The following is a 24,892-nucleotide window of genomic DNA, read 5'->3' as shown; positions in this document are numbered from 1 at the left end:
GAACTGGTCCCTAAAAAAAATCAGTTTTGGAAATTTTCACAAAATGTGATAATTTGCTAATAAATTTCTAAGCCCAGTAACACCCTAAAAAAGTAAAATATGTTTCCAAAATTATGCCAGAATAAAGAGGACATATTGGTAATGTGATTTAGCAACTAATTTATGTGCTATGACTTGCTTTTTTAGAAGCAGAGAATTTCAGAAGTTCATAAAATGCAAAATTTTCAAATTTTTCATGATATTTTGATGTTTTTCACAAAAAATACACAAAGTAGTGACCAAATTTTGCTACTAATATAAAGTGCCATATGTGACGAAAAAACAATCTCAGAATCGCTAGCATACGTTACAGCATCACTGAGCTATAAGCGCATAAAGTGAGACAGGTCAGATTTTGAAAAATGAGCCTGGTCATTAAGGCCAAAACAGGCTTTAGAGGCAAGGGGTTAAAAAATACTATTTATGAATATTAATTTTATATGTAAACTCTATGTATGTGGCCAAAAGGCAAATAAAGTGTATTTAAACTTAAACCATTGTGTCTGCCAATACATTCTCTGTATTTACCTTTAATGCTTGTGCTTTTTTTCTTGTTTGTTATTGGTAAACTCTGCATTGAATGCTTTTAGCAATTACCCTACCATCATCCAGATACCTGTACATGTAATGCAATGCTATTGCAAGATATTTCCCATGATTCTAATTATTTTACATGGGAAAATTGATTTCTAACAAACACTTATTTGCCCAATAGCTATAAGACCGGCCCCGCTATAAGCATACATGCTCAGCATTGTGTGAATATTTATTTCAATAGAAGAAAACACTAAACAAAAACTTTTGCTTATCCCTCTGGCAGTAGTTTATCTCTGGCAGGGGCATAGGATCAGGTTAAAGTCCAGCATGCCAAATTCTTGTTTCCCCAACATCCCTGAGTTGGGAGGTCCCAATACAACATAGTAGTAGCTTGATCTTGTCAAAATCCGTGCACTCCATGTATTATATCTCTTGGACATCTGTATGGCCAGCTATTAGTTCGTTTCAGTAGAATCGCAGTGTCTGGTTTTTCTAGCTTTTTAATATAACTGTTGAAATGTGGCTGTTTCTCACTTCACTGAAACTGATGTGCAAAGACACCATATACATTTTTATAATAAATCGGTATACAGTAAGTGAAAATATTTTGTTTCCCTGTAAATAACATTTATATAAAAAAAAATTATTCCTATTATAGTAACATTTATTAAACATACACTTTAATGAGTTTAGGTTGTGGATTTATTATCAAATATTTTACACTAAATTATGTCAAACATTTACTTTGTGCAGTTTTATTGTTAATTAAAAATGTTTTTTTTTTTTTTTTTTTTTATTGCCTTTGTGAAACCTTTTGTGTTCCTGATCAGTCTTACTCCTCTATTTTCTAGCATTTCAGTACTGGGATCGCAATTACTGACATCACATTGACAATGGTCACTCTAAAAAATACAGACCGGAAGAATTTCGAGATCATAACACCTTTTCGAACCTTTTGGTAAGGTCAAGGCCATTATATTGTAATCTGTCTTAGGTGTGTCTATCTTATGCGCATATAATGTATATTGATCAGGTATATTGTCCCTGTACAGGTATACACACATTTTGTTAACATTTGTTACATAAGCAGCACACGACTCCAGAGACAAAATGTTGAAAATTGAATATATTTTAATATGAAGCATATTTGTATTCCTTGGGTATAGTCGATCAGAAATACTTCTTTTGGCAACTACTTTAATTCCACTGTATATATTCTGGTGAACCTTCTGCTCGTGAAATCATGTAAACCAACCAATTCAACCACAGATTCAGCAAGTTTTTAGAAGTAAGCCTGTGATGCATGAAGGATCTCTGTCTTTGTTTCGAGTAGCTGCATATATTCCATGGGTTGGGCACAGCGTACCTGTCCCAAAGAGCCTACTAATGTCTCAGATGAAGTGGAAGCCAATACCTTATACAGCATATAATAGTCTCTCATGACGTAGAGACTGTTTGTGCCAGTGGATTGTTCAATTTCCAAACTGACTGTTCACTGCTAAATGTGCATGGCACTGTGCGCCAAATGCTCTAAAGCCATTTTGTAATCATAACAAAAAGAAATGAGGTATACACACAGTTTGCGATGAATAGAAATCTAGCATGGGGGTGTTCCAAAGATTAGGAGGGTGGGAAGGAAATAGAGGCGCTGCAGACCCGAGACACATACACTTTAGGGCACACCAGTATGACACAGCGATGCAGAATTGAAGATCATTTTTTGCTCTAACCAAGGCACCAGGCACATTTTAAAAGACAAGATTTACTCTTATCAAACAGATGGTACTACCGGTTTTTAAGGGTGGGTCGGTGGATACAGAGTCTTTTTAAGTACAGAATTGGGCACAGCAAAATCCACCTTTCTGATCTTTCTTTCCACCCATATCTGCAATCAGTGGAGAGTTAGGAGACCCCTGTATACTTTATATAGCCATCCTGTCCCACCAAAATTGACAAGTTCAGCCAACATTATTATAATGTACATGGCCAGCTTAGGTGAAAGTCTATGTGTTGAGGTCTGTGAGATACATACATATATATATATATATATATATATATATATATATATATATATATATATAATATATATATATATATATATATATATATATATATATATATATATATATATTGTGACAATCTGGGGGTTACTCACTTGCTGGGATCACCATCTCCTGGGCCTGAGACGGTTGGCACATCACAAATTGCAGTCCAGTCAGAGCTGTATGCTTTATACTGACCTCAGTCATCTTTATTTATCCGTTCAAAGAAAACACAAGACATAGGCAACACTGCCAATAAAATAAAACCTAGGCCGTCTAGCCACTGACTAACACCACAGCTTCCCTAGCTGTCACTTATGAGCCTAATGCTCAATATCACCAGCTCCACTGGTCTCACTCAGACTTGTCTGCAGCTCCCACAGGCCTAGCACTGCCTGTGTTCTCCCACCCTGGGAGTCTTCACCTGGGAACCTCGGGAGTCTCTAATAGAGCTCCACCAGGTGGTTTCAGAGCCTCATTAGCTCTAAAGTTGGAGTGGAGTATCTGGACCAGGAGCTTCACCTGAACTCCAATTCCCACTCCAGAGGCATAGAACTGCCTCTTACAGCCCCACCATGCCACAATATATATATATATATATATATATATATATATATATATATATATATATATATATTTCCGGGATCGTGCTTGTAATCCAAATCCACTCTTAAACCAAAGCAAATTTTCCCATAAGAAATCATAGAAATGCAGACAATTGGTTCCACACCCCAAAAATAATGATTTATTATTCTGAATAACATTTAAAACAGATGAAACAAACAATCAAACAATTTTAAACAGCAGAATATGTGATATAAGTTACTGAACAGTAATGGCGAGGATGGGAAACACAAGGGCTGACAGAGACTGCAGGGGGCTTGAAGGATTGAGCAGGGCAGATGCGTACAGTATAGCAGCACTCTCTGTCTGGAGAGAGAGGGGTTACAGCTATGAAGAGATTACCTCCACAGTCCTGTCCCCTGATGCAAGCCCCAGCCTGAAGTGGATCTGCTATGATTTGGAAGGTGAGGGAGACTTCCTGGGTCAGAGTAGAGGGGTGTAGACCACGCTGTGCAGGCCATGCCTCTCCTATACTCGCACTCCCACCCAGTTCAGGGAGCTCTTAAACCAAAGCAATGCTCTTAAACCAAGTCAGAATTTTGAAAAACTGTGAGCTCTTAAACCAAAACACTCTTAAACCAAGTTACCAGTGTATATATATAGTCATCAATATCACCTTGTCTTTCTTTGCAAACGTTTTAATTGGGGTTCAGAGGGTTTTGTGCTGCCATGATCAGCTTTTTTTTTTTGCCAAGGAAAGCTTAGGTGGTAACACAAACCTCTAGCAGTGACTCCATGCTTCTTTTTTGCAGCTTCTCTAATCCAAACTGCGAACCCACTCTATGATGTCCAAATGGTCTAAAATAGCACATGGATACAGATTATCCAAATGTGAACCTTTACCTTTAATAGAATACAATATTTCACTACCTACCATTTCATAAAGTTAAACAAATAACATAATATACCTCAAATATTTTAGCTTTACAGCAGAGTCAGAAAGAGAGAAGCAAGAATGGATTGAAGCATTGCAGCAATCAATAGCAGAGACGGTTGCTGATTATGAAGTAGCTGAAAAGATTTGGTTCAATGAATCGAACAGGAGTTGTGCAGATTGCCGGGCTCCTAATCCTGACTGGGCATCCATCAACCTCGGAGTTGTCATCTGCAAGGACTGTGCAGGTAGATGAATACTATGATTTTGTGCTTTACCATAGCTTTCAGTTCTTTGTTATTATTAAGTGAATTGTCTCCTCTTCTTCATTTCTCTTCCTTTAGAAGACTGAGAAATAAATCACATTGCAACAACAGAAAAGTACTACTGCAGTCCCCGCATACTAGCTGAATCTCGTCACCATATAGTGGAACTATTAGATTGTAGCTATAGCTCTTAAGTGACCATGCAATATATAGTTTTCACATATATTTCCATTTAGCCATAAGAAATGTATCCATCCAATCCATCACATAGGTAAGGTATTCATTGGCGTTAAAGGGGTTATCCAGCAAAAATCTTTTTCTTTGAAATCAATTGGTTGGAGAAAGTTATGTAGAGTTGTAATTTACTTCTATTTAAAAATTATAATTATATTTTTATGTCATGCAGGAAATAGCATTTTTTTCCCAGCCTGACACAGTGCTCTCTGCTGACATCTCTGTCTGAGACAAAAACTGTCCAGAACAGCAGCAAATCCCCATAGAAAACATCTCCTGCTCTGGAGAGTTCCTGTCTCAAACAGAGGTGGCAGCAGAGTGCACTGTGTCAGACTGTAAAGAAAACAACATTTCTTACAGGACATAAGTATGATAAGTATGGCAAGACTTGAGATTTTTAAAAAGAAGTAAATTACAAATCTATACAACTTTCTGAAACCAGTTGATTTCAAAGAAAAAGATTTTCATTGGATAACCCCTTTAATGTCATTGTTATATGCAGGACATTGCAAACTCATTCTTTGATGAATATCACACCTCATGTTGGGTGTTGTCAGGCTGAAAACCCCCCTGTAACCATACAGCTACACAAAGGTGGACACATATAGAACTGAAGGTCAAAGCTGAATCTATCTATTCTCATCAAATCACAGACATTATACAGCTATGAGCAATCCTGAAGGAATTCCCCCTTAGTTTGATGCAATTGTCATCTGTCTTATAGGGTTTTTTGCCTTGCTCTGGACCAACACAGTAGGATTATAGGCTGAACTTGATGGAGCTGTGACCTTCAATTTTAGCTATGTAATTGTATGGCGTATAATTAAGATTTTCCTTCCCTGGAACTAATGTGTCATGTGCAATCCATGGAAAACCCATACCAGACTAATCCTACTCTCTATAGGTTTTCTCATTATAACAAAGCCATCAATATACCAAAAGACTGAGGATTTTCAATGACCTTAACATGTCTGAGAGGTTCAGGAATGAAGCTATGATGTGATTAACCCTCTGTGATAGTAAGGCAAAGGGTTAGGTGGTGACTGCCACAATGGAGAAGATGGTGCAACAATAAAAGGACAGACACAGACCTTACAATGCAGACCCACAATCACTTTACTCACAAAATGCAAATGCAAAAAAACAAAAAAACAGGCAGTTCTCACAAAGAACGCAAACTTGCTGCCTACACCATAAACTGTTGGATTCAATGAGGCTTGATCTAACTATCACAGTACGTGCCCATTTCTTACTAAGCCTCCTACTACTCAAAAACTGCCTTAGTTACAGATCACAGTCCAATTCTCTCCTGCATCAGGAGATCTACACATTACCTTGACCTCCTCATGGCTCTAAACGGGCTAAACTGGCAATGGACAATCTTCAATTCTATATTCTGCTGGGGCAGACTCAGAGGAACCTAACACACACTTCAGGTCTAACAGACATGAAATTACTGACATGTTGACATTATTTCTTATTTCACTTTTATTTCAAATTTAATTGAAAATTCTTATTCATTAAAATCCAAATTTATTTGAGATTCTCTTCTGTTGGCTGTACACTGAATGCCTGGCTGCTCAGCCCCCAAGTGGTGGTGTAAAAATGCTCACCTTCTGCCCAGTCCTGTCTGTGGCCAGGTCCAGATCAGGGTTTTCCTCTGCATGCACCAATGATCACACAGTATTTTAAATAATGGATGTTGTCCGTACGGACGTCAAAATAATAATCTTGACAATTATTTTTGGACGTTTTTGCAAATAACGTACGTTATTTTTTAGTTGTTTACACACAATTATTCTTTTTTCACCATCCATTGACCGTTTCTACTATTAAATGCAATGGACTTCATTTAAAGACACATCCAAAGGCCAATTAGGCCTTATTCACACGTCCCGTAAAATTGTCTGTGGTCGCAGATCCGCGACCATGGACAATTTTAGGGTCCATGAAATGCTATGTGGGCATTCACACCATCCATGCCGTCATCTGAGCAGTGATCCTTACCACAGAAAAATAGGACAGTTCATAGTGCAGATGGCGGCACAGATGCCTCCCCCTGCCCTGCCTCTGCTCCCTGCTCTCATGTCCCCTGCTGCTGTCACCCGCTCCCAGCTCTCATCTCCCCCGCTCCTTGCTCCCATCTCCCCTGCTACCAGCTCGCAGCTCCCCGCTCCCCCGGCTCTCAGCTCCCCCACTCCCGGCTTTCAGCTCCCATCCCCTCCGTCCCTGCCACTGGTTCCGGGTTGCCATCTCCCCAGCTCCTGTCATTGGCTTCGGGCTGCCATCTCCCCCACTCCCAACCCAGCGCATGGATGCAATGTACAGTTGTTGAATGTATTTCCCGTAGCGGACAAAATCATGCTCTGTGAAAAACACTGGACATGTGGATGAGGCCGCAGTCCACCCAAACTAGAATAAGTACCAACAGCCGGCCAAACAGCGAAATGATGGGTGGCCAAACAGCAAAACAACGGATGTAATTTTCTCTTTTTAAAAACAGAGAGGAACGAGTTTGTTATCTGGGCAATCGCTCAAGACCTCTATTACCATATCTCTATTTATTCATCCATAGTCAAGACATTGCATAATAGAGACATTATAAAGCTATTTAAATATTTTCTGTGTTTTCTACCTGTTATTATCTGGTCATTGTCTTCAGTCATTCTAAAAGACTACTCTCTGATATATATCACATACTGATTATGATTAACTTTTTATATGCCAAACCAGGTGATATTTACCCAAGTCATGCATTATCTAATGTCTCTTACTCTGACCTTTTCATAAATCCTGATCATTGTAGTCTGATCCCTTCTTACCCAACCATTCCTCATGGGCAAACCAACAGCTATTATCTCTCTTTGTTTATACTGACATTCTGCTTTATATAATCAATATGTAATCATACAATTTCCTTGCATCACCAGTAAGTAGCTGTAAACCTATAGCTTAAAAAGGTAGCTTAAAAAGTTATAAGACAAAGTGGTAACACCTTTGATACATGAGTATGTCAATGTATCCGGAGGTGATAAGAGACGCAGAGATGTGAAATCAAGTAGAGAATAGTGATTATTTGGACACAATTTAGCAATACTTCTGCTTGCAATAAAATTCACAATATATCCACTCAAAAATCCAACGTAAATGCAGATTTAACTGTGAATTTTATTTTATGCAATGTCACATTAAAATCCACCATCCTGTAGCAAAAAAGGGCATGATTTGCATATGAATGTCTACAGAATGTTGTGAAATCTAGAGGGATTTTTCTTGCAGTTTGTGCTTTGAAAAACCACTGAACTGAAAATCTGTAGCAGTTCCAACCCATATGAACTTAACTATAAGGCCATGCTCACAGACAGTAAAAAAAAAACCCAGAAAAACGTAAAAAACGCCAGAAAATGTATTGAAAAAATATGTCCGTTTTTTCAATATAATAATGTGCTCCATTAAAGTCTATTGGGAATTGACCAGTGTACAATACAGAAAAGCATCAAGAATTGAGTACGGGCATAAAAATAATAAACATGCCTATTATTTATGAGTTTTCTTTATTTTTTTTAAAAAATGTCAGGTTTTTTTCCAACTGTTTACATGTGGTTGTGTTTGGACAGTCATAAAACGTTTACAAAAACTGCCATATTTCTAACACATTAATTATAAAAAAAAATGCCTCTACCAATTGATAAATCACTGGATGAAAATGACAAATCCAAACATAAAGCAAACAGTTATCTAACACTGAGAAAAAAATATGGGAACATAGCCTAGAGGGGTTGTCTAAGGACTACAATGCTTGTTCCCATTAAGGCATATGGATATCAATGAACAGAGTCCCCTCTTAGAAGCCCACTCTATGTGCCAGATGAAAGAACCCCTCTTTTAGGAGTTTTTAGGGACATTTAGCAATGGTGCGCCCCTGAAGTATGCCATGGGTAAGGTGCAGATTCTTACCTTTTCCATGGCGTATGCCAGATGTAACTCCTTCTTATCGGATGGGCAGGGGAGGGGAGGAAGTGTGGCCCCTTTGCATGACTAATTGTTCATGGTTTATGCTTTAAAATAGGTATAAACCATGCGGAAATCTATACCTGCTCTGGAGCAGGTGTAGATTTTTGGGCAATCCACAGGTGTGGCCAGCTTCTCTAAGAGGCGTGTGTGCCTCTTAGCAAATCTGGCTGGGATAATAGAGGCAAGGCTTTATTTAAGACTGGCGGAAAGTACGCCAGTCTTGGAAAATGTCCCCCATTTGCCTAGATGGGGGAATTAAACCTTCAGTGATCTGGAGTTCTTTCTTTGAGACCCTTTCTCAAACTTGTCTAATTGGCCCCTATATAATACTACTTGTACTGTGGAGGAGATAAAAAGAGAGAGAGCGGGGGCGCCTCCTAGTGCAATAAATGACAGCAAAGGTATCCAAAGAAGGAGAGGATAAATAGCACTCACCTAGTAGAGTTGTGCTAAATTATAGGCACAACTCTATGTGAAGCATGAATGGAGAGACACCGCAGCTTCTGCCGGGGTACGTCAAGGGAGTCGTACAGTTAACAGTGTAGTGTGCCGGCCGCAGCAGGCTACAGGTTCATAGGGATCCCGGCTTGTGTAGGGTGCTGGTGCTCAGTGGACCACAGAATAGCGTGGTTATTCCATAAAAGAGTTTTATTCAAGAAACACAACACGTTTCGGCCACCAGGTAAAAGGAGGCCTTTCTCAAGTTAAAAGTCATGGCCAAAAACAGTGGTTTAAGTAATGCCTAACATAACATCATCGCCGGTAACTTCCGGGTCAGAGAAATAAAGAGCACCATTGGATAGTAATACATATGCATAGAAACAGAGCAGAAGTTAAAATACATATACAAAATACAGAGCATCGTACATAACTTACAGTTCCGGAGGTCGGCGTCTGAATTCGGCATAGTCACGTGAGCGGCCGGGCGTAACTACGTCATTACGGTCATGCGCAACGGCATCACGTGATTCCGGAGACGTAAACGGCGTGAAGAAAGTGAAGAATAGCAAGAGACATAAATGCCAAAATATATTCATACAGAGTCAAAATAGAGATCTATGCTGAATAGTAGACTAGGTTTATATGTATATTAATTGAAGTACCGTGTAGTGAAAAAAAGGGGGGGAAACTATGTGAATGAGAAATACGGTGCATGTCGCCATCTAGTGGACGAAAAGTGGAAGGGCAGTCTACATTGTTATTAATGTTAATAAATGATATAACAATGGACTATTGGGAGTGGGTGGAATAGTGATAGTTGCTATGGATATAGAGAGAGTGAAGGGAATAAATTACTATGAGCAAAGAAAATTTGAGTATATATAAATATGGAAATAATTAAAAATAAAATTGTGATTTAGTCGGCAAGTTCAATGCATTCATTAAGGCCGTCTGGTGTCAGAGATTGAATCTGGTAGATCCAGAATGACTCTCGTTTGCATAGTGACGACCAACGATCAGTGTTATTTTCAGAGATTTGCTCGATAGGGAATATTTTAATGTTGGAGAAATTGCTGTTATGATTCTCGGTGAGGTGTCTTGACACACTTTGTTTCAGAAAGCCTCTAGTGGTGTTATGGCGGTGGCCATTGATCCTTTTATGTAGTGGCTGTTTAGTGCGCCCGATATACTGTAGGCCAGAATCTCAAGTGAGTAAGTAAATGACAAAAGTACTAGAGCAGTCTAGTCTTTGTTTGATGGGGTATGAAATCCTGTAACATTTGAGCTGAACGTTTTCTCTCCGCTGGCTATGTTCTGACAGCACAGGCACAAGGGTTTTCCACATTTATAGATGCCTCTTCCCATAGTTTGGCAATTTTTCTTTTTATTACTTCCTATGGGTAAAACAGAAAGTATTTTGCTGGGTGCAATAATATTACGCACCGTCAGTCCCCTACGGAAAGTCAACCTTGTTTTTTTTATATAGAATGTCACGAAGGTAAGTATCCGCCGCAAGGATGTGCCAATGTTTTTTTAGGATGTTTTCTATGACTAGATGGTCATCATTAAAAATGGTAATAAAATTAGGTGCTCTATTTTCGGGAGAATCCCCCTTCTTTTTCTTCTCTAAGAGTGTGCACTGTTGGGTCATCAAGTTTCTACGAAAGGCATCACTAATAAATTTTTTAGGGTAGCCCTTTTTGGAGAATCTGTTTTGTAGGGTTTTACTCTGAATTCTAAAATCATCGTCGGTAGTGCAATTCTTCCGAATACGGAGAAATTGGCAGTAAGGAATATTTTTAATCCATTTTTTATGATGCCGACTTTTGAAATCTAAAAAACTATTTGAGTCGACAGATTTAAAATTAGTTTTTGTGATAATCTTCTGGTCGTGGTGACTAATGACTAAATCTAAAAATACGATACTGTCGCTACTAAAACAGGGAGTAAAATTAAGGCCCCAGTCATTAAGATTAAGGTGAGAGGCAAAGTTATTGACTGAAGACTGGTCTCCTCTCCATATTAAAAACAAGTCGTCTATGTATCTTTTGTAAAAAACAATATGATCTTTGGACCAAGGGAAATCTGCGATGAATAGGGACTCAAACCGCCCCATAAACAAATTAGCGTAACTTGGTGTGGCCCGAGTCCCCATAGCAGTTCCCATTGTCTGCCGGTAGAATACATCTTGGAAAGTAAAAACATTATGGTTTAGAATAAAATCCATTCCTAAAATTAAAAAATCTATCTGTGGTTTTTTGTATAGTCCACAGTCTTCTAGTGTCAATCTCATTGCTTCCAATCCTCTCGTGTGTGGTATGTTTGAGTATAATGCGGTAACATCAAGAGTTAAAAGCAAATAGTCATTCTCCCAGGATATATGTGAGATATCACTGATTAAGGTGCCAGAGTCTTTCAAGTAGGAGGGAAGGTTGACCACTACCGGTTGCAGGCAAAGATCAATATGGTTGGACAGGTTGGCTGTTAAGCTACCGATGCCTGATATAATCGGTCGGCCAGGGGCATTTTGTTGATCTTTATGGATTTTGGGGAGATGATACAAAAGGGGGTTCTGGGGTTGAGGACAGTTAAAAATTGTTTTTCATGTTTGTTGAGGATACCATCAATAAAACCACTATCAATAAAATATTTATATTTAATATGGTATTCGGAAATTGGGTCTCTCTCAAGTACCTCATAATAATTCTGATCATTTAATATATGTAGCGCTTCCCTAACATATATTGCTCTGTCCTATATGACAATCCCACCCCCTTTATTCGCTTCCTATCCGCTTTATACACTACTTTTACTGTAGTAGCTTGTCTTTCCCCCAGCAAAATCAGCTGCTTGCTGGTTGTCTTCTTATGAGACAACCCTAGATATATACATATAGGTAATTACAATACATCATGGCTTTCTGGGGAATAAATCTTACTGAAATGTGTCACACACTGCGCTGTGAGTTTGGAGGTTGTAGATGCTGATTCCCAAATCACGTATTGCATCTTTTATATTTAGTTAGAGATTCTGGATTTCACATAAAACTGCAATTTACAGCTATGAGAACTGACGTGCTGTAGGATTTGTAAGCAGAAACAGATGCTTTGTCTGATTAGTGTCTTGGTGGTAGATCCGTAAGTGACTTATACTGCAGAGTTTCCTGGAACAATGTGAAGTGTAGACATTTTAAACTTTTCCTGAAACGTCATTGTTTTTCCTATAAGATTCATTGAAATATTTTCATTCATTTTTTGATATTTGTGTCATGTTCTGGGGTACAGAAGCAAAGAGTAACAGAAACATTGGTAATGGCTTTGAACTGGTTCCCAGAACTGAACTGCATACTTCAGATGAAGCTAAATCTAATGTTTTATAAAGTGGTAAAATAAAAATATTTCCCTGTCCAGTGTTGTAATGGGTTACCTAGAGCCCACCAGTGGAACTGATCCTGGGGGCCACCAATGAAGAACAAGTGAGAAACGCCATGCTGACCCAGTTCTATCCTGGATTCAACTGTATCTAAGTCTACAACTCCCTTGTGAATAAAAAAGCTTTTAGTCAAACTACAGTTCTGAGAATGCCCTTAACTTATGAAGCTATCTGGGTATGCTGAAAGTTGTAATAAATGGTGATAGCATAAAAAGGTGACTCAATATTTTTGTAGATTAGTGTTTCTCAACTCCAGTCCATAAGTCCCACCAACAGGTTATAATCCCAATAGAGAATTACCCGATGCATTGACTATAATTATATCATGTATAGAACTCTCTGCCACATGATGGTTTAAGTTTAAGGGAGGTCTGGATGCTTTTCTTGAAATATATAATATTACAAGTTATGGCCAATAGATTTCTGGTGATACATTGATCCAGGGATTATTCTGATTGCCATTTTGGAGTCAGAAAAGAATTTTCTCCCTGCGATGGGCAATTGTTATCTGCCTTGTAAGGGTTTTTGCATTTCTCTGGATCAACACAGTAGGGTTTCTCTAGGTTGAACTTGATAGACTTGTCTTCTTTCAACCCAATTAAAGGGGAACTCCAGGTTGAGGTAAAAAAAAATGAAACTTCTGCAGAAGCATATAGCATTACTTACCTATTGATTCCAGTTTGAAACTACCAAAAATAATTTTTTTATTTTTTTTTCTGTATTGTGTTTCTGTACTTCCTGGTTGAGCAGTTCCCAGAATGCAGTACTGGTTCCAGAATGCATTGCTTTCCCTCAGCAGCTCATCACAGTCCCCCACGCTGCGCATTCCCAGCCCACAGCTGTTGCAGAAAATCTAGGCTGTGTTCACACATTGCAGTTTCATTGTGTTACTGAATTATTTGCAGTACTTCATCATTTCATTGTGGTCCCACCCACACAGCACACAGTTACTACCTGTAACACCACACACCACACTGTATTCTCTACTTTTAACACTGATTTTGGAATAAAGTGAAGAACTTTTTAAATTTATTTTGTTTTTCTTTTCATTTCCACGCACATGTTATGAACAAGCATCTTTTATCTTTGAAGTTGAGCCCCACAATAAAGACTTTATCCCATATTATCTTACATGGGAAATACTGTTTATGCCTTGTTTTTACTCCAGTTGGGATTGGCAGTACTGGCTCTGATCCTCTCTGCCGTTTAGCATAATATTACCAGATCATTTTTGTAAATATGCTGCAGTCCTGCAATGAAACTCCAACATGTGTGAACATAGCCCTAATTGCCCTAAGTAGTAAAGTTCCAGCACCTGCTTCTGTCTCTCCTTGCCTGCTCAGGTATAGTGAGGGGCCGGTCAGAGATGGATCACTCAGGGGATTGGGGGATCCAGCCAAGCCAGGGGATTGGGGGATCCAGCCAAGCCTCCTGTGACATCACGCCCTGCCCCCTGTCTGCATCATCAGCAAACACGCACACTATGTGAGACAGAGGCATGGAAGATTTGTCTCCTAAGGTGGGAGAGCAGTGGGAGCAAGAGACAATGTAAATTGGCACAGAGGCCATTTTTCTTCACTTCCTGGATTTTTATCAGCTACCAGTGTGGCAGAACCGTACAGATATGGTAATACATTATATAGACACATCTATATAACTTTAAATGTAGAAAACACATTTTCCTTATAATAGTAGAAAATTTGTATTTATTTCAGCTGGCAGGCAGCAACAGGTGGCAGGCAGGCGATATAATTGAAGACCTGACAATTGCTTGGCCGTCAGTTTTTAAAGGTGTATGGGGGCCCTTACTTTGATGTCATAAACAATTACGGCTGTTAGCCTATACTGTGTACACTGATAGCCAATTCCCCACAGACAGCAAAAACAGCTGTATTTTTATGTTATTCTACAATGTGTGAACATAACCTAAGGTGTCAATGCTTTTACAGACAACTCTGTTTTGGCTTTTATGAGCTAGTTTTCTACTGTACATGAAAATAAATCATGTTAATATTTTTTGCTGGTATCGTTGTTGTTATTTTAAGACTTATATTTTCAGCTTTTTAAAGGAATTAGTTTGTAACTTTTGAAATTATCAATTAATTTTAGCTTAATTATCACTGCAACAGATGTACCATCATGCAAATTGGCTACGCCAATTAGAGCTTTTACCACCTTTTCATTACAGTTTGATTTTATACAATAAACAAAGTATTTGTTTGCTTAACTACTTGTTTTCCAAATGAATAGCAGAAAACCTGTAAGCTTTTTTATTTGTAACATTTCTGTTACAAATTTCTGTTCTAATGTCTTGTAATACTGCTGGATACTAAAAACCAAAATAAATTTATACAGCACAAAAGATAAATAAATACATTTTAGCAACATATTTTGAAGCATCTCTTTTCATACAATGCACTAAACACGTCTTTTTATGTTTGTGTTTTTTTAAAGGTCAACATAAAACACTGGGAAGCAAAATTTCAAAGGTACACAGCTTAAAGCTAGATTCAACAATATGGAGCAATGAACTTGTGGAGGTATAGTACAATAATACTTTATGTTTGTTGTCATTAAAGTAAATATGGGAGATTGTTATTCCATAACTTGGTGGGACTCCTGATCACAGTCCTCAGTCTAAGCTTCATCGGCACAGTAATGTAGAGGTGCTAAGACTTGAAACCAGCAACACATATAATAAATGATTTCATTATGTTTGGGTTTGTTCGTGTTTTCTTTTGGTAGCTTTTCATTGTTCTGGGAAATGAAAAAGTTAATAGCTTCTGGGAAGCAAATCTTTTGCCTGAAAACATGCTTTGTGTGACCTCCACTATTAATCAGAGAAGATTATTTGTCGCACAAAAATACAAAGAAGGAAGATTTAAAAAGATGCTTTCTCCTAGCCTGACTCCTCAGCAACTAAATGAGGTGTGTAAGTATCACAAAGTGTATATGTTATTTTTCACCAGTAATTTAATAATGGAAACGAATAGAGTCTTGCTGATTGACAATGCTTAAAAGAGTGGAGAGGTAGCACACAGTACATTACTAAGCTTTCAGATCTCAATACTTACATTTTCCTTGTCTGTCTTAAAGGGGTTATCCAGGCTTAGAAAAACATGGCCATTTTCTTCCCGAAATAGCACCATTCTTGTCTCTAATTTGGGTGTTGTTTTGCAACTTGGTTCAATTGAAGTTAAAGAGGACCAATCACCTAAATGTAACTGTCCCTATTATGAAAGTATATCTCTCCCTAACTCTATTCATGAAGATACAGACTGCATTTGCAGTCTGTATCTTTATACTTTACCTGATCCTCTGTTCCCTGGCTGTTCCGGTGGGCGCCGCCATCTTGATGACGTCACTTGCGTTCCAGCGGTGCGTTCCAGCGTGACGTCATCAAGATGGCGCCGCCGCCGGAACAGCCAGGGAACAGAGAATCGGGTAAAGTATAAAGATACAGACTGCAAAGGCAGTCTGTATCTTCATAGATAGACTTCATGAAGATACAGACTGTATTTGCAGTCTGTATCTTTATACTTTACCTATCCTCTGCTTCAGTGCCGCACGGCCGGGCGCCGCCATCTTGATTACGGGCCTTGCGTTCCACCGCTGGAACGCAAGTGACGTAATCAAGATGGCGGCGCCGGCCTTGCTGCACCGAAGAAGAGGATAGGTAAAGTATAAAGATACAGACTGCAGAGGCAGTCTGTATCTTCATAAATAGATTAGAGGAAAGGGACTAGAAAATACACAGCGATCTTGCGCTGTATAGCGCGAGATCACTGTGTATTAACGGAGCGGCGGGCAAAGGATCATGGGAACCTTTCCTGCCGCTCTGCATGACGGGAGTTTCCTGTCTCGCGCCGGCTCTTTTGAAAAGAGCCGGCTCGAGACAGGAAAATAAAAAGTGAATAATTAAAAAACGTGACAATAAAAATAATGAATTATATTTACAAATGTTAATAAAATGATGATTTACATCTAATTAGGGAAAAAATTTTTTTTAACTTTCGTCCATGATTGGTTCTCTTTAATGGAGCTTAATTGCAAAAACACGCCCAAACAATACTTTTTTACTGGACTCCATGGCATACTGTATTCTATAATATATTTTAGTTTACAGATGAGCCAAAGGTTTACAAAATTAACATTAAATAATGGTAATGGTTAGAAACCAGCAAAAATAAACAAAATAAAAAATTATAGTGACCTTACACTATCATGTATTTGCCCCATTTTAAGATTTATCAGTTGATTTATTTGGTCACTGCCGATCTCCAAATTTTGTCAGATTACAAATTAAGTTTGATTATGCTTGCCAGTCTTGCGATATTTAACCTTATAAAAAATATGCAAATTAGCTCATTATGAGTAGAGATGAGCGAACCAGCCGGATTTCTGGTTCATATGAATCCGAAATCTTGGCGGCTGACTCCCGCTGTCTGCTGGCTCCGTGCAGTGGGTCGATACATCGTAAGGAATGCCTGGAAAACTGCGATACAGCCATTGGCATTGGCTGTGTTCCAGTTTTCCAGGCGTTCCTTACGATGTATCCACCCGCTGCACGGAGTTGGCAGCTAGCGGGAGTCAGCCGCCAAGATTTCTGATTCATACGTACCAGAAATCCGGCTGGTTCGCTCATCTCTAATTATGAGCACATTCATTGGCCCCCCTGAGAATTGTTTAAACCCGTCTACCAGCTCAGATGCTCACGCCTACTTATGCATATGCATAAGCAGCAGGCTATAATATGCGTAGGTAGGCATTAGCATCTGAGACAGCGGGCTCACTGAATAAGTTAATGTGTATGTGTTTTATAAGATTCAATATCGTGAAAATGATGGGAACTACAAACATTAGAACACCAGCACCAGTAATAGGAGGTAGGAGCAGGCACCAGGAACTATCAGCAGAACCAGATAAATTATCTTACTGCGATAGAAGCTCCTATGATGTTTCTATTGCAATGATAGAACTGGAGGAGGGAGGGAAGCAGACAACAATAACGCTTCAGCACTATCCCATGGCAGAAGTGAAACATTTGACCTGGGCACTGAAGCATGGTCGTGAAGAGGTTTAATGCAATATGCCATCAAAAAATTTTCAATAGTTTGAATCAATTTTTTAAGTTACACCTATTTCTGTCATTTTCCATTCCACAATCTATATTTCCAAATATTCCTGAAATCTTACCATTTAAATTTTTACCAATAAGTCAGGGAGTATTTCTCTAATCAATCATAATTGAAAAAGTCGATTGTATATGCTCTATAAGCACTTTTAGTATTCTTTACAATTCTACTGTAAAAAATATTATTATTTAAAGGAAGCTGAAATCTTTTTTCTAAAAATCGCTCTAGGCTTTGTGTGATGCAGTGACTAAGTCAGATGTGTTGGAAACCATGATGTTAGTGTTTAGTTCGGCTGATGTTATGTGTACCACTGGAGATCCCCTTAACAGCACTCCCTACCTTCTAGCAAAAAAGGCTGGACAACGTTTACAGATGGAATTTTTACATCATAACAAGTTTTCAGGTATTTTTTAAAACATTTTTACTTAATGACTAAATATAGTAATTAGAAATTATATCAGAACCAACACTCCTGCAGCATCTGCATTCACTTTGCCTGCACCATGTCCTGCATCGATATGCTTTTATCAAGATGAAAATAAAGATAAAAAACTTTTAATTGGTGAGTGCAACTCTATTCTTCTTTATTGTATTGGATTGATATTGCCTATATACATTATTGAGTTTGCACCTCCATTTCTCTATTGTGGAGTCTGGTTGCTGGAAATATCCCAAGTGCTGGATGCGACTTGTAGTGCCGCCACGATTCCAATGTTTTTGTAAGAAATTATATCAGGGGTGAGGAAATTTTTTTCTGCCAAGGACCATTTGAATATTTATAACATCATTTGTAGACCTCAGAGCACAGTGTACCTTGATTCTTAGCATCAACATTAAAGGAGTCTTGCAAAATAAAACTAACTTGTATGGTATCCACAGGATAGGGGACAAGTAACAGATTGCGGGGGTCTGACCTCTGAACTCCACTGGCGATCTCCATATCGGCCCACACTTAATTTGTTTTGAATAGAGCCGCAGGTACATCACATGTCACGTGGCTTTATTAATTCTGTATGGAGCCACCACTTTTTTTATAGTGATAGCATATGTGTATAGTTTTTTTTATGTTTTTTTTTAAAAAAAAAACTATACTTGGGTATCACTGTAATCACACTGACCTGAACAATAAAGATTGTGTTCTTTTGTTTTATTTTAAACCACAAATTCTTTTCTCTGGGTTCGCAATATATTTTATAGTAAAATATGGTATATTGAACTATATATATAATTATGGTAATAAAAACTACAACTTGTCTAGAAAAAATAAGCCCTCACAGGGCAATGTTGATGGAAAAATATTTATTTTTTGGATACTGTAAGTCAAGGAGGGAAGAAACTGAAGCAAATTAAGGAAAATTGCAGGGATGGGAAGGGTTAAACATATTTAATTTTGTTTCTGTCTTCCTCTCTGTCTTCCAGACGTTACAGATTTAGTTAGTTTCTGATACTAACTAACTTGATACCTTTCACCTTTTTTATAGACCCATTGGCTATGTCCCCACAACGTTTTTTTTATGTCCTTTTAAAAAAATTTAAAATCATCATTTTTAGTCCAAAATAACATCTGTCATTTCACTGTTTTGCCAGCCCGTCAGTGCAATGACGGCTGTTGATACATCATTCTACTTTAGGTGGACTGATTGCCCCTTGGGTGTGTCTTTAATTTAAAGGTCTATTAAATTTAACTGTAAAAATGATGAAAAGATGGTAAAAAAAAGAACTGTGTATGAACAACTAAAAAATAACATCCGTTTGACGTCCGTTTGACGTCTGCCTCAAAATACGTCCCTGTCATTTGATACACCATGTGCAAATGACGTTTGTTATTCTATAGACTTAAAAACAATTCATTGAAGTCAATTAAAATGATGCAATAACTGACTTAATAAAAAGCCTTTTTCCTTTCCTCTACTTTTTTTTTTTTTTTACTTAGTGTGAACATAGCCAATCTCTGTGACAGTTCTTCTCTATACAGAGGGATCACAATCTACATCTTCCTACTGGTTATATTTTTAGATATACAGCCCAGCATTCGATTAGCTTAAATGTGTGACTATCGTAAAATATAATTGAAAAAAAAATTAAAGTTATAACAAAGGGCAGCGTAAACATGCAATGCAAAATGTTGTATCTACAACATTCAATGGTAAAATGTGCAAGAAGTGATTAACAATGCCGTTACAAATTTTATAGATTACAATTCATTAGAAGATCTGTCAAAAAATGGAAACAATGCAACTATGCAATACTGCGGATTCTTGTATAAAGCGTCTTCAAGCTCCTCCAAGATGTCAGCCAACCGAAAACTAAAAGAAGGTAAACTGTTATTATGTTATGTTATGATATACAGTAATACAGCAAGTATATACCAAAAACATTGTTGTCAGAACTAAAAAGTGCTCCACATGTGATACAGTACATAAATCTAATAATACTACAATTGTTTTCAAACTTCCCTTGCTCTATTTTGAGATTACAAAAAGTTATAGAATCAAGTCAAAATGGAAACAAATAGTTAATTACCCCCCTTTGCCCTGAACACAAGACCATGTATAATAGGATCACCTGCAATTCTACATGATCGAGCATAACATATAAATACAGTATGGTGCCTCCTAGCAGATTTTGACATGAGGTCCTGTTACACCATGACCACTTACATCAGTAAGTTAGGTGAAATTACTACCTACATTCCTATGACACCTAAGCACTGTAATTAAAAAAAATGTTGCATAGATCAATATAACAAATGAATGTAAGAAACTTAAGAAAATTATTACTGCAACATCTATAACATGTCTGCTTTATGGTGACGTCATTTGGTGAATGTCCTTTTACTTTTTAGGTTGTTAGAGGGCTTCAAAATTTTGCAGCGATTTTTCTAATTTTCAGGAAAATTTCAAATTCTGATTTCATTAGGGACCAGTTCAGTTCTGTAGTGGATTTGTGGGGCCTGTATGTTAGTTACCCCCATAAATCTCTCCACTGTGCACCCCATAAAGTATTCAAAGTAACCTTTCAAAAGTTTATTAACCCTTTAGGTGTTTTGCAGAAATTTAAGCAAGTTGGAGGGGAAATTTAACATTTTCATTTTTTTGGCAGATATTCCATTTGAATCCATTTTTTTTCCCTCTAACACAGCAAATAATAACTGAGAAATAAAACTAAATATTTATTCCGCTTATTCTAATGTTTCTAGTAATCCCCCATATATGGCCGCAGTGCGTCACCTGTCTCAACCACAGACCTCAGACATGACAGAGGCCTGGGGAATTTTGGGGCCTTTTTTATTTTAGTTTTTTTTTTAGCCATTATACCATGTCGCAGAGGCCTTGTGGTGCCAAAATATTTGTGTAAGACAAGTTGACATTTCCATCGGTACCATTCGGTGGGACATGTGACACCCTAATCATTTTTTTATAAATTTTTTATGAGGTGGTACGAATAAAAAACACAATTTAGCAGCTGTTTGTTCACAATTTTTTTGTACGCCGTTTACTATACGTTACATATGACATGTTACCGTTATTCGTCAGGTCGGTACGATTACAGTGATATCCATATTATATAACTTTTGTAATAGTTTATGGCATTTATACTTTCTAAACTGTTTGTGTCTTGCATATTGTAAGAGCAGTAATATTTAAATTTTTTCACCAATGGAGTTATGTTTTTTTTTTTGCGGCATAAGCTGACGCTTTTAGGGGTTCACCTTTTGGGTACATGTGACTTTTTGATAGGTTTTTCCTTTATTTTTTAGGGGGCGGGATTAACAAAAAAAATTCATTTTTGTTATTTTTTTATTTATTTTTTTAATGGTGTTAATCGGGTGGAATAATTAATGTAACGGGTTAATATACAGGGTCATTACGGACGCGGCGATACCAAATATGTGTATCTTATTTATAGGGGATCATTTATAAAGGGGGATAGGGAATGTGTATATTTATTTAATTTATAAATATTTATTTATTTTATTATTCATTTATTTATTATGTATTTGTTTATTTATTTAATTAATTTATTTATTGTAATTAATTATTTCTTTAATTATGTATCTATGTATGTGTTTACTGTTTTTTTTTTTACTTTTTCACATATATAATGCATTACAGCACATGATCAGTGCTGTAATACATTATATATTGAATGATCTGTCAGTGTTACACACTGACAGATTATTCAAATGACCAGGTCCCTGCCTCAGTGCAGGGACCTGATCATTAGAAATCATAGCAACCCAGACGCACTAGGAAGCGTCTGGATTGCTATGGATACCCTCCCGGAGTTGCGCGATTGCTCACGCGGTTCCGGGGGGAGAGAGTGCAGAGGGAGCCGGGGGAGGGGAAGAAGCATGGGGGGGGGGCTAGGATGTGCCGCAGCTGCCTCCCAGGCACCCGATCGGCAGGGGGGGGGGGCGGCTCAGGATGGAGGAGCACAGGGAGGGGGCGGCCACGTGGGGGGCTCAGCAGCAGAGAAGGGGAGCCTGGGGGAGTGCAGCAGCATGTGCCGCAGCCTCCTCCCAGGCACCCGATCATCAGGCAGGAGCATATCTTCTCATAGACGCTGCGGTCACACCGACCGCAGCGTCTATGGGGTTAACTGCCCAGGGGGAGCACGGTTGTATGGATATAATTCCCAGAATAGTGTAAAGAGAAAAAGTACTTTTATTATGCCGAGAAAAAGTACTTTTATTATGCCGCACAAGGCAAGAAGAGGAGCGGCAACTAGTCATCTGGGTGGGAAGCCGCCCATAACTAGTCACTGCTCTCCGCCTGTCAGCGCACTCTGCGGGGATGATTGACAGGCATAGAGGCCACTAACGGGCCTCTCTGCCTGTCAATCATCCCCACACTTCACATTGCAGCATAATAAAAGTACTTTTTCTCTTTACTAAAGCTACTGCTGCAGCCGTGGCTGGTACGTGTTGTGGCTGCAACAGTAGCTCTATACTAGGATTCAGGGAACAATGTCAGCACAATCATGCTAATTGATTCCCTATAAAGCATATCCCTATCAGAGAAGATGACTGCAACTGTAATAATGTACTAAAAAGATAATAAATTTACAATCAGAAAAAAGAAACAAATCATAAAAATAGAACATGTTTCAATATCTGGCTTTGATCAGTAAAAAAAAATCTAGATGACACAATGGCACCAAAGATCTGATAGCTATTTCTTACCCTATAAATATGCATTTGGATAGGCCACTGTCAGACACCTCTAAAAAGGACTGTACATATGCATATACCTAATGTCTGTTGTCAGGAGGCCGCCTGGCTTTCCCAATACATATTAGACTGCAAAGTTTTTCGAATTTACCACTAGTCAAGTCACCTTTTACATTTTTAGTTTAAAAACTGTCAGTACAAAGACAGTCTTCATACACGTGCTCCACATTTGAAAATACAAAATATCTTTGAAGAAATATATATTTATTTATTTTAATTTTTTAAACAATGTATTTTGTAATTTCATTAATTTAGAAATGAAAAAATGGTGGTGCACCCTAGAAAACAGCCTACTAAGCTTTTATGAGGATGAAAACCAATCTGTCCCTGAGGGATTTATTGACCTAAGTGAAGCTATATGCCTTGAAGTCCATTCAACAGAGTTTACCCTAAATTCAAGGTATGTAAAAGAAAGACATTTCTAGCTTTTATTCTATGGTTTTTTAAATGGTAGCTACTTTTTTTTTTTATTTAAAAAGAATATATATATATATATATATAATTTTTTTTTTTTTTTTTTAATCCCCTGTGAAGGGATTTACAGAGGGAGAAGCAGAAGAGGAACATGGGGAGGATGGGAGATGTGGCTTTGACCAGGCAGCAATGGGTGGCCACAGAGGTTGGGTGACATTGAGATTACTAAATTTCTCTATGTGGAATTTTAGAAGACAGTTAAAAAAGAAGGAAGATATTCCTTATTAGAAAGGAGCAAAGCAGATTTTCTTGCTATGTAAAAAGCAAAACTGATCTGCGCTCATATCCCTCAGGGTGCTGGGCCCATGCAGAGGGAGGATACAACCCAGGGAAAACATGCTATGGCTGTGTCCATGTTTTTCAGGTGGTCCCCGGGTGGTATCCTCTTTCTGTATGGAGCCGGCAGCCTGAGGGAAAAGAGTTCAATCAGTTTTGCTTCGTACAAAGCAAGACGAATCTGCTTCACTAGTCATTATCAGAGAGATAAGTTCTCAACGAAGGAACATCTCTTTATAGAAATCTTTCCAGACCATAAATAAAGTCTAAAGCAAACTCTACAAGCTGTTGCTGTCAAGCACCTTCATGTTTTTGCTGTTGGTCATAAATGTTTGATTCTCAATATATTTAATGGAAGAAGCAATAATTGTGTCTAAACAACAACCAGCTTCCAGTTATTCTTCATATGTGGCCAGCTTTGCTCACACTTGGTGGCAAGGTTGTGAATGTTTTACTTAGAAAATTACAAGCTAGAACTAGTCCTTTAAGTGAAAAGAGTCTTGTTTTCATACTGCCAATGTTTTGTTCTTGCTGTGTGTCAATTTGAGTTGCTTCGATAAATTGATTCCAGCGTACCACTTTGGTTACAAGTAATAAATAATTTTCATGATGCAACAATAAAGCTGATGTTAAAATTCACAGCACATTGAGTGCAGTCCAATATGTTTTCTTCTGAACACAGTGGGTATAATTGTATGTCAAAACCTAAACATGCTCTACAGCTTTTCATTTTATTACTTTAGGCAGGTGTGTTAAAAGTTGCAAAATTTTTGGTTGTCGAATTGATTCTTGTACAGCAAGTGCATTAAATAAAGGATGTAAGGGGGAAAGTGAAGAATAAAAGAGAACAAAACAACAACATTGTTAGTTTGTCAAACATTTTTGACTATAGTTAAAAAATTGCTTTTCAATGAAAAAGTGTTCATTTTAATTTGAATAATACTTCTATTTGTTCTTTTAAAAAAAAATTTGCGCTATATGTGCTGTTTGTCCTTTTATATGCAAAACTGGTACCAAAATTGTGTGCCAAATTGTTGACATTTATTATGCATTTGTGACATAAATTTTCCAACATCTACCTTAAAACAAGTACAACTATTTTGCTCAAAATATTAATGTATAAACATTAGAAAAAATGATGGATCTGTAGATGAAAAAATAAAAGAGCTATAGCTCGTAGAAGGCGAGGAGGAAAAAATGAAGAGAAGTTAAAATTTTAGGCTCTGTCCTTAAGGGGGATAAATGGACGCTGTGATAAAAAAAAAAAAAAA

At 37.8% G+C, this 24,892-nt stretch overlaps 1 protein-coding gene across 1 annotated transcript in view; it reads left to right on the top strand.

Moving 5' to 3' along the window:
• Window positions 1-24,892, top strand: part of ARAP2 (ArfGAP with RhoGAP domain, ankyrin repeat and PH domain 2) — a 250,653-nt gene that overhangs the window by 86,306 nt on the left and 139,455 nt on the right. Inside the window, exons 10-16 of the mRNA XM_069977501.1 lie at window positions 1,428-1,534; window positions 4,165-4,364; window positions 14,958-15,043; window positions 15,249-15,431; window positions 17,867-18,041; window positions 19,832-19,954; window positions 23,127-23,271. Of these exons, the coding sequence (XP_069833602.1) occupies window positions 1,428-1,534; window positions 4,165-4,364; window positions 14,958-15,043; window positions 15,249-15,431; window positions 17,867-18,041; window positions 19,832-19,954; window positions 23,127-23,271 (1,019 nt within the window). The remainder of the gene's footprint in view (window positions 1-1,427; window positions 1,535-4,164; window positions 4,365-14,957; window positions 15,044-15,248; window positions 15,432-17,866; window positions 18,042-19,831; window positions 19,955-23,126; window positions 23,272-24,892) is intronic.

This window comes from Dendropsophus ebraccatus, chromosome 7 (assembly GCF_027789765.1).
Source record: "Dendropsophus ebraccatus isolate aDenEbr1 chromosome 7, aDenEbr1.pat, whole genome shotgun sequence".
Taxonomy (NCBI): domain Eukaryota; kingdom Metazoa; phylum Chordata; class Amphibia; order Anura; family Hylidae; genus Dendropsophus; species Dendropsophus ebraccatus.
This window is presented reverse-complemented; position numbering and strand designations above follow the sequence as displayed.